At 43.5% G+C, this 14,327-nt stretch overlaps 2 protein-coding genes across 2 annotated transcripts in view; one reads left to right on the top strand and one right to left on the bottom strand.

Moving 5' to 3' along the window:
* COL4A3 (collagen type IV alpha 3 chain) overlaps positions 1-438 on the bottom strand; it is a 128,297-nt gene extending 127,859 nt beyond the window's left edge. Inside the window, exon 1 of the mRNA XM_035006985.1 lies at positions 201-438. Coding sequence (XP_034862876.1) covers positions 201-287 — 87 coding nt within the window. The 5' untranslated portion in view covers positions 288-438. The remainder of the gene's footprint in view (positions 1-200) is intronic.
* A 344-nt stretch (positions 439-782) lies between these two features.
* COL4A4 (collagen type IV alpha 4 chain) overlaps positions 783-14,327 on the top strand; it is a 121,204-nt gene continuing 107,659 nt past the window's right edge. Inside the window, exons 1-2 of the mRNA XM_035006986.1 lie at positions 783-1,011; positions 2,694-2,811. The gene's annotated coding sequence lies outside the window, so the exon portion shown is untranslated. The remainder of the gene's footprint in view (positions 1,012-2,693; positions 2,812-14,327) is intronic.

Raw genomic sequence — 14,327 nt, forward strand, 5'->3', positions numbered from 1 at the left:
GCTCCTCTCCTCTCCCACCGGCCTTCCTCCAGCGCATTCCACCTGTTCCCCGGGCATGCCGGCCTGCACGCATCCCCAAGCCGCCCGCCCAGGCACCGGCGTGGAGCCCAAAGTCACGCACGCACCGGGCAGGGGCTCAAGGCCTGAGCCCCGCGCGTTCCCGGGACGAGGGGCTGGGCGTCGCGCCGCCCGTCGCTCACCTTGCCTGTCGTGGGCGCCGCCGCCAGGAGCACCAGGAGGAGCGGCAGTAGCAGCGCGGGCGGCCTGGGCGCCGTCCGGGGGCTCATGGTGGGCGCCCGCTCAGAGCCCCGGCGCGTCCAGTGACCCGCGGGCTCTGCGGCCACCGCGTCCCTGGCGCGACGCGGGCTGGGGAGCCTGGCTGTGAAGCTCGCCTCGCCAGCCCGCCCGGGGCGGGTTTTGTAGGGCTCAGCCACGCCGTCCGTCCCTCCCCACTGTTTTTGACTGTGACTCCAAGGGAGGGGAGAAGTGGCTCAGGTCCCGCCCTCGCGCCCCCCCTTCAACTCACCAGGCCATGTCCCTCCGACCTGGGCATCGTGCCCAGCGGGCGAGGAAAAAAAAACAACAACTGTGCGCTGCGGGGCAGGTGGGCGCGGATCCAGGGTGAGGGGTTCGGAGAGGATGCTCCCAAGGTCCCGGGGCCGAGGCGGGGCCGGGGGGCGCGGGTCGGAGGTGGGGAGTTTGGGGGTGTGCGCTGGGGAGGCGGCTGAGCGGGGCGGGGGGGAGTGGCCAGCGGCGGTGCCCAGATTAAGCGGCCGGCGCGCCGGGCGGCCGCACTCGAGCGGCCCAGCCTGCTGCCGGCTCCCGCGGCGGTGCCATCGCGCCGCTCTCGGCTTCTCAACCCGCCGCGGACTCGCAGCCGCCGCCCTGGGCGGTGGGAGCGCCGAGACCCGGCCGCCGCGGCGCGCGTGGGTCTGGGCGCGGCGGAGCCAGGAGGTGCGGCGCCGCGCGCGCTGCGACCAGGCGGCTTCCGGCGCCGAGGGTGGCTCCGAGGTAAGGCGCCCACCACCCAGTCTGGGCAATCGCTGTCCCTGGGCACCTGTCCGGGGTGGGGGTGGGGGGTGGGCAGTGGAGGAAGCGTGGCAACTGAGGGTGGGGCGCGCGGGGTGGCGCGCGGGGCTGGGGACTTGGGGTCCCGGGGTCACCAGGGGAGAGCTTGTCCGGCTCCCGGGCTTCTGTGCCCGGGCTTGAACTGGGCGCTGTGTTTTGATGAATTTGGAGGCTCGAGTTATCAGCCTGGCAGTCTGGGCACTCCGGAATGCCAAAAGCAAGAGGCAGCCGAGGGGAAAGAGAAAGCTCATCCTATTCTCTGCTGCGCTGAACTGGCTTTTCAGGGTAAATCTTATCTGCGGAAATTCAGAGGAAACCAAACGCCAACTCTGTTCAGGGTGCCTCCCTCCTGAGGGTGCCCTTCGCGGCGGCGCAGGACCTGGCTTGTTAGGGCGCTATTTTCAGAGCAGGGCTCCTGCCCTTTCTTGTGCCACTGACCACGTTGGCCCTGGGGAAACATTTAGACCCCTTTTCGGAATCATGTCATTAAATACACAAAATCACAGAATTAAATCAGAATCAGTTTTACTGGAATACAGGTATCAGTGTATTAAAGTCATGATATCGTGACAGATGTGCGACATTATTATCGCACTAAATACCTGCAGCTAACAACAGATCTGTCCAACACCTGTAATCGCAAACTAGTGGTGACAGCAAAACTAAAATGTGACGTGGAAACACCAACAGGTGCCCTCTCAAGAGCTGCCAAAACGATTGTAGTTTGTTGCCTATATTCATAACTGCATGAAATGCTGAACTTCCAGGAAAGGTTAGTGAAAAGAGACTGTACTTTTTGTTGCCATACAAGTTCACAGACCACCTGAATTCCATCTCCACCTTAAGGACCAATCTGCAGTAGTTGGTCATCAAGTACCATGTGTGAAATATGTGCTTTGGTCACTGATTGTGGAGAACCACTTGCTCGCAATTAGAATAGGGTCTATTACTATATTAGACCTACGTAGCTATGTAGGTAGGCAAAACCCTGACAGTGAATGAAGACAACTCCCCCCCTTTTTGGATGAGTGAATTTTACTGTCTTCCCTCTGTTTTTCATGCCAGCGATTGTTGACTGTGGCTATGCATTAGAATCTCCTAAGGAACCTCTAAAAACCCCGATACCCAATTCATCCCAAACCCATCACACCAGATCTTCCAATGGTAGGACTCAGGTGTGTTTAGAAGTTCCCTGGAGATTCCCATTTGCAGCCAAGTTTGAGACCTACCGTTTTACATGCATATTTCAGTTAGCTGAATTGAATTAGGGCCTCTCCTTTGTGGGAAAATCAAAAGGACATATATTAAACTCTCTATTAAGACTTAGGTGTGTTCAGGCCACAAATATTGCAGTGTGGGATGTAGTAGCTTCTCCCTATTGACAGGGAAACCTCTTATGGAAACTTGTCTTGTCACTCTTGTTAGATAGGACATCAGGTGCTCGGTTGATGAAATAGAAGTGTCCAAGAATTCCAAGTGTGATAATATTGCAAGACCTGGCATTACTTCCTAGAGGAAAAAAAGGAAGAAAACCCCTCAATGCTAGTGCTAAATATTTTTTATTTTTGCCAAATTCCAGAAGATCTCTCAATTTTGGTTTTTAATTGCTTTTTCCTGAAACCAAGTCATTTTGACAGAAGATCAGACTTGGCTTTATTAACTTTGAACTGGGAGGCAGCAGTCAATGGCAAGTCACTTCTGACGCTGCAACAGAGCAGGAAAGAACCCTGTGATGTAAACACGGTAAGGAGGAAGCAGTGGCGAAGAGCTTGGTCTCTGGGGTAGCCGATGGATTTTGAATCCTTTGCACACTTACTAGTATGAGCTAACCTCTCTGGTCTGGGGTCTTCTCTTCTGTAAAATGGGCCATAATCATAGCACCCACCGCCAGGAGTTGCAGGAATCCAGTGCAGTAATGCATTAGAAGCCCCCTGTCCAGGGTCTTCACAAAATAATCTTATCTTGGGATCTGATTCTCCAGTTGCATAAAGGAAAAGTGGGGGAACCTAATGAGAAATGGTGGCACAAGATGGAGATGCTCTTCTCAGCTCAGTAGGAAAGGGGTGATAGCCAAACATACCCCACCTGCTCCCTTGAGGTCAACCAACTACTAAGGCATCTAGAACCTTGTTACTTGGCATTCCTGGGAGCAGTAGCTTTGGCATCCTGGAGAGCTGGTTAGAAATGCGGAGTCTCAGGTACCACCCCAGACCCATTGATTCAGAGCCTGCATTCACCAAGGTCTCCAGCTGATCCTCCTCACATTAAACTTTGAGAAGTGGCTTGTCTAAAAGCCAAATTTCACCTCCCATTCCTCACCGCACTCCCCACCCCCCCGCATGCATACATTCCCTTTGGTACAGTGATGTATACTTGAAACTAATATAACATTCTAGGTCAACTATACATAAATATAAATAAAAAAGAATAGTCACACACACAAAATGTTTGGTACACTCACTAGGTGGTATTAGTAAACCGGAATTCTTGATTTTTTAAAAAATAGGCTTGGGGTCAAGAGAGTTGATTTTTCCACTGTTGTTTCTTTATTTTTCTATTTTTATTTTGTTTTTTTTTTTTTCAATTTGTCTTTATTTTTTTTAGTACATCACTAGTTTTTGATATAATGTTCAATGATTCATTAGTTGCGTATAACACCCAGTGCTCATCACATCACCTGCCCTCCTTAATACCCATCACCCAGTTACCCCATCCAATGTAATAAAGCAAAAGTAAAGTGGGGATGGTTCTTTTTGTCTGTACAAAGGACACAGAGACCTCTACGTTTTACAGTGATGGCAGATGAGGGTTTTTGAACCAAGCGAAGTGGCCATTGCCTCTGACAAGCTCGATATTATTATTTTGCTCCTTTTTCAAAATCTCAATATCATGTCTGTCTTCTACACAGTGCTTAAATGCATAGCATTTGCTTCCCTACATGGGAGTGGAAGCCCCATGAGGGCAGGGGTCTTTTTGGAGTTCTTTACTGTTGTTGAATGAAGGAAGTTGAATGATGTAACCAATTCCCTCAGGATTCACATGGCCTCATGCTGCGCTCATCGTCTAAGGATGGCGGTAGCTTTCTAGCTCGTCCCCTGCAAGTTCTCTCTGCAACTCATCTCCTAAAACATTGTCAGAGCTCTACCTAAAATAGCACGTTGTGTGGAAAAGGACAGCTTACTCTTAGAGCACTTATAAGCAGTCTCCAAATTTCAGAGGCTTACGGTAATAAGATTTTTTTCTCCCCATTTTCCTTACATTTTCATCACTGAGTGTGGGGAGGTAAGGAAGGGGAAGATGCTCTGCCTATCATAGTCACTCAGGAACCTCCTCGAAATTCCCATGCGACATATTCTCTGATCTCTTCAGAAGGGAAAGAGAATGTGCCAAATCAGAAGCTGCTCTAGTACATACTACTTATACACTCACATTTCATTGGCCACACTTCATTTTGTAAGTGATGGGGAAATGAAGTCTACCACGTGCCTGGAAAGAGAGCCGGAAATATTTGGTGAATGTTAGTAATGCCTATCACTTACATCACCCTGCTTGCTTATTTTAAAGCATCCAGAAACCCTTCTTTGTCTACTTTACAGCTAATTTCACACTACTTAGAATAGAATAGGGTGGTCCCAAATCAACTTTTTGTACTGTATGTTACTTTTCTAGATTACAAGGCCTTAGAGGGCAGGGACAGAGGGTGATTTTTTTTAACATAATAAATGCAGCACAAAAATTAATTTACTGCACTGTAATTTCTGTGCCAAGAACAGTACCTATTTAAAGTACACAATCCAAGATGCATTCATCCTGTGAAACCATGATACAGATCATGATACAGAGCTTTTCTCTCATTTCTTGCCCCTTGGTAGTCCATCTCTCTTTAATCCTGTTCCCAGGCAAACATGGATCTGCTTTCTGTCACTGTAGATTACTCGGTGTTTTTTAGAATTTTACATACCTGGAATCAAACAGTATGTGCCCTTCTGTGTCTGGCTTCTTTGACTCAGCGGAATGATGCTGAAACCCATCCATGTTGTGTATAACAGTGGTTTGTTTCTACTGCTGAGTCGGGTTCCATTGTATGGATAGCAGCTTTTTAAATGTCATTTACCAGTGGTTGGACATGTGATTTGTTTCCAGTTTGGGGACTATTATAAATAAAGCTGCTCTGAATATTTTTGTATAAGGCTTTGTGTGGACACCTGTTTCCATTCTCTTGAATATATACCTAGAAGTGAAATGGCTAGATGTATGTTTAATTATAAAAGAAACCGTTTTCCAATGGAGTTGTATCGTTCTACATTCTCATCGGCAATGTATGGGAGTTCCAGTTTCTCCATATATTTGTGGTGCATTCTTTTGGTATCCTCAATGTTTTTAATTTTATTGTAATAGTTATACAGTGGTATGTTGGTGTGCTTTTCATTTGCCTGATAACTAATGATGTTAAATATCTTTTCATGTACTTATTAACCATTCATAGAACTTCCTTTGTGATGTGACTGTTCAAATGTATTCCCCATTTAAAAAAAACATTGATTGTTTCTCTTCTTACTGTTGAGTTATAATAGTTATTTATATATTCTGGATACAATATCCTTGCCAGATATATTTACTATGAATATTTTCTCCCGTTCTCTGGCTCATCTTTTCATTTCTTTATTGGTGTCTTTTTAAAGCAGACATTTTTCTTTTAATGAAGCCTAATTTATCAATGTTTTCTTATTTGGTTTGTGCTTTTCTTGTTATCTGAGTAATCTTCACTTACGCTAAGGTTACAAAGATTTCACCTATGTTTTCTTCTTTGGTAGTATTTTTATGGTTTAAGTCAATGATCCATTTTAAGTTAATTTAGGAGTATGGTGTGAAGCAAGGATCTATTTTAAATTTTCCTTTCTGTATTGTTATCCAGTTGTTCCAGCACCATTCACTGAAAAGATTTCTCTTTCTCCACTAAATTGTCTTAGCACCTTCATAGAAAACCAATTAATCATCTATATTTGGGTCTTTCTTTTTTTTTTTTTTAAGATTTTATTTATTTATTTGAGAGAGGTGAGCAAGAGAAAGCATGAGTGGGGGCAAAGGGAGAGGGAGAAGCAGGCTCCCTGCTGAGCTGGGAGAACGATGTGGGATTCAATCCCAGGACCCTGAGATCATGACCTGAGCCGAAGGCAGATGCTTAACCAGCTGAGCCACCCAGGTGCCCCTGGGTCTTTTGTTTGTTTGTTCCCCTGATGGACATGTCTCTTCTTTCACCAATACTGCATTTCTTTATTACTATAGCTTTAGAGCAAATCTTGAAATCAGGGTATGTAAGTTTTCCAACTTTGTTGTTATTTTAAAAAATAGCTTATGATATCCTAGGTAATTTGAACTACATATATGTGGATTTGATTAGCTAATGTTGTGCTAAGGAGAGTTGTGTCTATGTTCATGAGGGATATCAATCTGTAGATTTCTTGTAATATCCTTGCCTGTTTGGTATCTGAGTAATACTAGCCTCATAAAATGAGTTGTCCAGCATTCTCTCTTCTGTCTTCTATAAGATTATGTGAAGAATTAGTATCATTTCTTCCTTAAATATTTGATAGAATTCACTAGTGAAGCCAGCTGACCCTGGAGCTTTCCTTGTCGAAGGTTTTGAATGACTCAATTAATTAATCATGAATTTAATTGATATAGGCTATACAGATTTTCTATTGCTTCCTGTGTCAGTTTTGATAATATTCATCTTTCATGAAATGTGTTCATTTTTTGTACATTGTCAAATTTATTGGTATATAAGTGTTCAGAAGATTCTGTAATGATCATTTTAATACCTGTAGATCTGTAATGTTTTCCCCTTTGTCATTTCTGACATGGGTAATTTCTCAAGTAGATCCATTTTATTTGCCCTTTCAAAAAACTGAAGAACTAACTTAGAATTTCTTTCATTTTTCTCTATTGCTTGAGTGCTTTCTCTTTTACTGAGTTCCTTTTCTACCTTCATGATTCCTTAGCCTTTACTTCAGGATTAATTTATTCTTCTTTTCCTAGTTTTCTAAATAGGGGCTTAGATCATTGATTTTAGACTTTTCTTCTTTCCTACTATGAACACTTATAGCTATATTTTCTTTCTCTGGGCTCGGTAAGTTGTATCCCATACATTTTGATATGCTGTTTATCATTCGGTTCAAAATATTGTCTTTGACCCATGGGTTATTTGGAGTGTGTTGATTTCCAAATATTTGGGAATTTCCTAGGTGGTTTATGGTTGAGTTCTGATTCAATTCTCTGCAAGATTTCAGTCTTTTGAAATCTAGAGACTTGTTTTATAGTCCAGTGTATGGTCTGTCTTGGTGAACACACAACATCCATTTAGAAAGAATATATATTTTGCAGTTGTTGAGTGTAGTGTTTATATATATGTATATAAATTAGGGCAAGGTGGTTGATGGTGTTGTTCAGATCTTCTGTATCTTGACTAATATTTTCTACCTTGTTCTATGAGTTACCAAGAGAAGCATTAGTCTCCAACTATGTTTGAGAATTTATTTATTTCTTCTTTTAGTTTTTCAGTTCTTACTTCAGGTATTTTGGTGTTCTGCTATGAAGCCCATATATTTATAATATTTATATAGCTTTCTGGTATATTAACTTTTTGATCATAATTGTGTATTCAAATCTATTTTATGTGCTGTTGGCAAAGCCAGTCTGTCTGTCTTATGTGTACTGTTTGTATGGATATCTTTTCCTAGCCTTTGCTTGCAGTCTATTTGTGTCTTTTTATTTAAAGTGTACATCTTACAGCACGTAGTTGGCTTTTTTTTTTTTTTAATCCAGTATGACAGTCTTTGCCTTTTAATAGGAATTTCTAGTCTGTTTTCATGTAAAGCAGTTGATGTGGCCATATTTTTAAAAAAGATTTTATTTATTTATTTGACCAAGAGAGACACAGCGAGAGAGGGAACACAAGCAGGGGGAGTGGGAGAGGGAGAAACAGGCTTCCCGCGGAGCAGGGAGCCCGATGTGGGGCTTGATCAGGACCCCGGGGATCATGACCTGAGCCGAAGTCAGACGCTTAGTGACTAAGCCACTCAGGCGCCCTGATATGGCTATATTTAGGTCTGCCATTTCTCCATTTCTTTTCTATCTGTCTCATCTATTTTTTGTCCCTTTCCTTCTTTTTGCCATTCTTTTGTGTTATTCATTTTTAGTATTCCATCTTAATTTTTCTTTGGCTTCTAGTTACATCTTTTTGCATTGTTTTTAGTGGTTACTTTAGTGATTACAATATATGTCTTTAACTTTTCCCAATCCCCTTAAAAGTAATATTTTATTATTTCAGGTAAATCAAATTCATTTTTGTATCTACAGTGCCTAGCATGGTATTTGATACCAAATGGGAGATTGCTAGATATTTCTTGGATGAACAAAGTCATAGGTATTTATTTATGTTGTACCAAAAATATATGGAATTGACTCCAGAAAAAATTTTTTGGTTAATGCTGGGCAAGTTAAGTGAAAATCACTTCAAATTTTAAACATTATTATATTTTTAGTGGATTTGAATTTACAAATCTTGTTATTTTCATATATAATCAAGATTCTATGTATTATTTTATTTTCTATATGCTTGATATTTTTGTTCTAAGAAGTATAGACCTCTTCCTATCTTTAATTTCTGAAGTTTCAAAAAATCTCACTTTCAAATTTTAGAACAGGGAGACAGTCTTACTTTAACAGTGGAATTCTGTATGATTTTGCGAAACTTCCGGCTGTTGATTGTCTTGGCCACTCTGCCCGCATGACATCCTCATCCAATACCCAGCACATTGCCTTGGCTTTGCACTGTTATTTACTGATGTGTAATGTCCACAGTGAAACACTGAATGTGTTCTTATGGTCTGTAGCAGATTATAGGATGGCCTAGCTCTGAAGCCCAGGTTTGAGGGATGCCCTTAAGATGTTTCTTAGGTTCTAGAGTGGCAGAAGCATTCCTAGAGGAGTCTAGCTCCAGGACTTGCCCAAAGGGGAGACCCAGTAGGAGATCCTGAGTTTCTAGGAGCCAACTCCTGGCAGAAGCAAGACAGATGGACACTCGGCAGAAGATGCAAACGCAGCCAGAGGAAAAGGAGGTAGTTAAGCTTTCCTCAGAAAAGGCCTAAGAGTTTCATGAATACTGTGCTCCTTCTCACCAAGACAAAGCTTTCCTCCTATTTTGGAACCAATTGCATGCTCACCCCAGTATTTTTGTTTAACTTTCAAGTTCGTTTGGACACTTTGGTGAACTCTCCTTCTTTTTTGGCCTACGCAACCACCTTAGATGCTTGGATATTTGACTTCTCTACATTCTAGTTAGAAATGGTGACTTTTAAGATCTCCAACCATCCTATAGCAGTTTCCAGACATTAAGACATTCCCACAAGAATTCAAGTTTCCTGGGATTCACAGGAAACGAATGTCTTTGGGTCCTAGTGCACCACTGCATTCAGCACTGAGTGTCCTTGTTGTAGCTATGTTGGGGGCTAGAGTCGTTCTTCCTGGACACGCATCCCTGAAGCTCACCCAGGAATTTTCATGAACTTTGGAGTTGTGTAGTGTAATAGTCAATAGGGAAAGCTTTGGCGTTTGAATCCTGCGTGTGCCACTTACTGCCCGTGTGACTTACTTGTAATCATATTACTTACCTCATAGGGTGACTGTGGAGGCTGCAGCACTGAGTTAAGCCCTTAGCTGTGCTTAGCACCTAGGTGGCCCTCTGGAGATGCCGCTCATTATACTTCCTTGTGGTGGGGATGGTGGTGACGATGGTGATGATGAAGAGGAGGAAGGAAAGGAAGGCAGAAGAAGAGAAGGAGGTCTAAGAAGAGTGTGTGTAATGGGGTGGGGGTGGGGAGAGCTGCAGCAGTTACCACAGAAGGGGCTGGTTTTCTGGTTGGTGACACCAAATGCCAACCTTTTCCTGGTGTCCTCTAAGAGTCAATTTATGTTGACTCGGTGCGTGCTAACCGAAGATTCATCCCCCTCCATAATTTCTCTCTCCTCGTGTTTAAAAGGTACTTCAGGAGGGACTCTCATAGCTTATTCCTCTTTTCATTTCCCCAGATCTTCCTGCCTCCTCAGATCAATCTTGCCCTCTCTCTGAGTTCTTTCCAGGCTTGCTCTAGTTCCCAATTTTCTAACCTTTTTCTAATATAGTCTATATGGGAGCTCTTTTGCTCCTACAAGGAATTAGGAAGGAAGGAAACAAACATTTCTTGAGCCACTGTGCCAGGCATTATGCTGGGTGCTAATTTAGACTCCTGTAATTTCACATGCTGAGAAGTCAGGGGTTAAGAGGAGTTACATATTTGCTTGGGGTTCTGCTGCTAAGTGATCAAGATCTAAACACAAGTCTTTCTAACTCCAGAGCCTGTTTTTATCCCTAACATGAGAGCACATGGTACCAGGAGTAGAAGGCAGACTGTATCTGTGGAGGAGGGGAGAAGTCACTGAAGGTAGACATTAGCCTCACAGTGGGCCCTGCCTGCTGGGATCGTAAGGTGTTACTTCCAGAGCTCAACACAAAGGCAGTTCCCAGAGGTCTGAAAGTTCCAGAGAATTCATACAGAGTCATCCCAGTCCTGCCCCGAGGGGAAAATCACAGACCAAGAACAGCCTGGGGGATTACTGTTTTTGGCAAGAGACATACAGCATTCTGAGTCAAGAATGTCATTCTTGGGCGCCTGGGTGGCTCAGTCATTAAGCGTCTGCCTTCAGCTCAGGTCATGATCCCGGGGTCCTGGGATCGAGTCCCACATCGGGCTCCCTGCTCAGCGGGAAGCCTGTTTCTCCCTCTCCCACTCCCCCTGCTTGTGTTCCCTCTCTTGCTGTCTCTCTCTCTGTCAAATAAATAAAAATAAAAAATAAAAATCTTTAAAAAGAATGTCATTCTTAACTTAGAGGTAAAGGGACCATCTGGTTTTGAAAATCAATTGTATATTTTTGGAACATATATCACCTCCATGTGGTTTCCAAGTGGTGACATTATTATGGTTATTGTCAACTTTTCTGTTGATATTCAGAGGAGTTCTCAATGAGAAAATGATAATAAAAGCCTATGTTGGCAGAGTAGTAGGTTAGCTGAGATATGGTCCAATTGGCTCTGGACTAGCAAACTGAACTCCAAGGTCAACTAAAGACTCCATAGCACTCTCAAACAATTCAACTGAACCTGGAGGGTCGGGGTGGGGGGGGCAAGGTGGGGGTGGGCTTGGTCATAATCCAACAACATTCTGGTCAAGTTGGAACTGAGTCATTCTCAAGAATTTACTTGAGTAGTTCTCAAAGTTTTCCCATGTTGCTTCTCAGAGAACACATGGAGCTGCAACCACATTCCAGTGGTCCATGGACCACCCAGATTCATGACCTGCTTTAAATACCTTGTGATATTTGTTGAGATTGACTGTTTTTGCTAAAAAGCTCAAACCAACCTGAACTCTTTGAAAGTCTGAAGGTAGAGTCAATCTAAGAATATGGGATTTTCAAAGGACCAAAACCAAATAATCAGCTTGAATGTTGAGGAAAGGTCAGATCATCTCTTAACAGGGAAAGTGTAAACCTCAAAGGGAGATATCCAGCCACCAAGGTGGACAGAGCATGTCATTCTTCTCCTGGAAGCACTTTCCTTCTATCTTTTGAGGCCTTTTGCTTATTTCTTTGCAAAGATGAGCCTTCAGGCATTCTATTTGGAAAAGATAAAGGTATATTCAAACAGGTGTTCAGACCACAAAAAAATTTTTTTTTGCCTTGGAAAGATAGTCTTCAGATAGCTCAGTGTCAGAAGGTCAAAGGAAAGAACATGTAGACATTAAGTTAATAGGAATTTATTTCACTGAAAGAACAAAAATGTTATTATTAAGAAGAGGTCAAAGACTTAATGTTACTTGGAAAGAAAAAAGACATTGTACTTATACTACCTTTTTGTGACTGGAAGATTTTAATACTCAGTCTCCTGCAATCTGGTCCTCTAATCTTGACCATTGCCTGCCCCATCCCCCAATCGATGAGAACCCAAGCAGGATGTATTTCTTTTCAAGATTGGGTTTCAGAGAAAACAAATTCCTCATAGTAGAAATAATGATTTGGAAGATCTCAGATCTTGTTCCCAGACATAGTATTTGGAAAATATCAAGTGGAGACTCATAAGGAATCCCAGGGGAATTGGAGTCCAGGAACTTTCATAAAGGAGTGAAGAAAAAGAAGAACCAGCCCAGGGAGGTAGAGGAAGAGAAGCTGATGACATTTACTGAATATACATGCTAGAAATGACTGAAATAAGTAGAGGCTGGGAAAGAGCCTGGGCACCTTACTTGGGTTGTGGAGTGAAACCTGTGTCGAAGGTCCAGAGTGCTTATGTTCCACCTCTGGCAGAACCTCCAAGAGAGCTTCCGTTGGGGTGTCATAGCCTTGGGACCAGCTGCGGGGATGGGGCAATGCTTTTCATCAGATTTGGCTGGACAGGTCAGTTTACTCAGGTAAAGGGAATAAGCTCTAAGCTTGCATCAGAAATGGGGCAGCTCTTAGGAATGAGCTAGTCTTTCATTCTCTCATCATAGACACTCCGTCTTTCTCCTTTTGCATTTTCTTCTCTTAAAAACAGCATTTTATGATTACTGAGAATATCTGTTTCCTCTGAATTCAGGCTTGTCCTTCACCTTGACCTGTCCCAGCCTTCGAGTGGCTGACTGTACCTCAGATGTATCTCCTGACGCCTCCTTACTCCTTTATCCCCCCTTTCCTCTCTTTCCTAATTTCAGCTCCAAGAGGACTGATCCAGATTATCTTCTTGCACCATCCTCCCCAGCCCTGAGTCAGAGTTCTAGGTCCAGGTCAGGGTCTGGCTGCCTTCGGGTCCAGTGGTTCTCCTCCTCTGCGCTGTGGCTGGGTGATGAAAATCTGGCCGCACCCTTGCTTAGCTGGGCTGAAGGTGGGGCCTGAGTGGGTCCTGACGCAGTAGCTTAGGGAGAATGCTCCCTTCCTGAGAATAACAGTTGGCCAAACAAAGCATGTGCTTTGAAAGGTGTAGAACTTTGGCAGAAGTTTCCTGGGTAGGCACTCTCCCAAAGCTGCTATTTGCATACCTTTTAGTGGCACAGCCCTTTGGGTTGTTAAAGCTTTTTTTTAATGTACTAATGATAGACTCCATTGGAAATTCACCGCCTTGGTCAGTGAGTCCAATCCCATGGAATGACAGCCATGTATTTGTGAGAAGGTAGATTAGAAGGACAGTGTTCTGAGCGAGAGTATTTTTGTTTGTTTGGTGCAGTCAACAGCTTGGTTGAGACAAAAGTTTTTATGCTCTTAACACAGGCAATTGCAGCAAAGAAAATCCTCTCAGATTGCTGTGGATTTCCTATGTGAACCGTAGGGCACAGTGCACACCGATGTTCATGGTGTCCAGCTGATAATGAGATGGGCCCTCTGCTCAGCTCTTGGTGCAACTTAGACAGGAGAACAGTTATAAATTCTCCATGACTTCTTCATGGCTAGTTTTGGGCTCGACAGTCATGCGGGATAAGCACATGGTCATCCAAGGCTTGCTCCAGGTCAAACAGTGAACATGGCAGGTTTTTTGTTTGTTTGTTTTTGTTTTTTACCTTTAGCAGCTCATCTAGAGCAGAGATCTTCAAGATGAGGTACATACACCTCGGGACACAAATAGATTCCTAACAGTTGTGTAGGCATCTTGGAAAATTAAGTAAAGGAATCAATTTTTAGATTCTCAACTGCTATAGATACTCGTTCTTAGAATTTTTCAATCTGAAGATGGGCCTTTGATTCAGGTTCTAACCAACCCCTTCATAATTTTCCTTTTGCTACTTTACACCAGAGAAGCACAACCCCACCCCCAGGCATCCCAGATGTTACCACCCTGCTTTGCCCCGAAGACAAGAACTGTTTGCAGGCCAGACACGGCAGTGTAAACGCAGGTGCTAAGAACAGAGAGCACTCTACCTCTCAGACTCCACATCCCAGGGCCAGGTGGTTCCCAACTTTTTGCTTTCATCGCAATTGAGGAAGACTTATCAGATAGATCACTCAAAATGATTCTTGATGATGAATTCTATATTGCTTTTGGTATACAACTCAGGAGAAGTTCAAAGCATTGAGTGATATATAGAACAAATTCCTTCCATTCACAACTTGTTTTTTTCTGTGAATAGGTTTATTAGAATTTACAGTTTTAAGACACTAAAATGGAAGCAGGACAGTTGCTTGATCATTTCTTGACC

Source organism: Mirounga leonina, unplaced genomic scaffold (genome assembly GCF_011800145.1).
Source record: "Mirounga leonina isolate KUSES-001 unplaced genomic scaffold, KU_Mleo_1.0 Mir_151, whole genome shotgun sequence".
NCBI lineage: Eukaryota > Metazoa > Chordata > Mammalia > Carnivora > Phocidae > Mirounga > Mirounga leonina.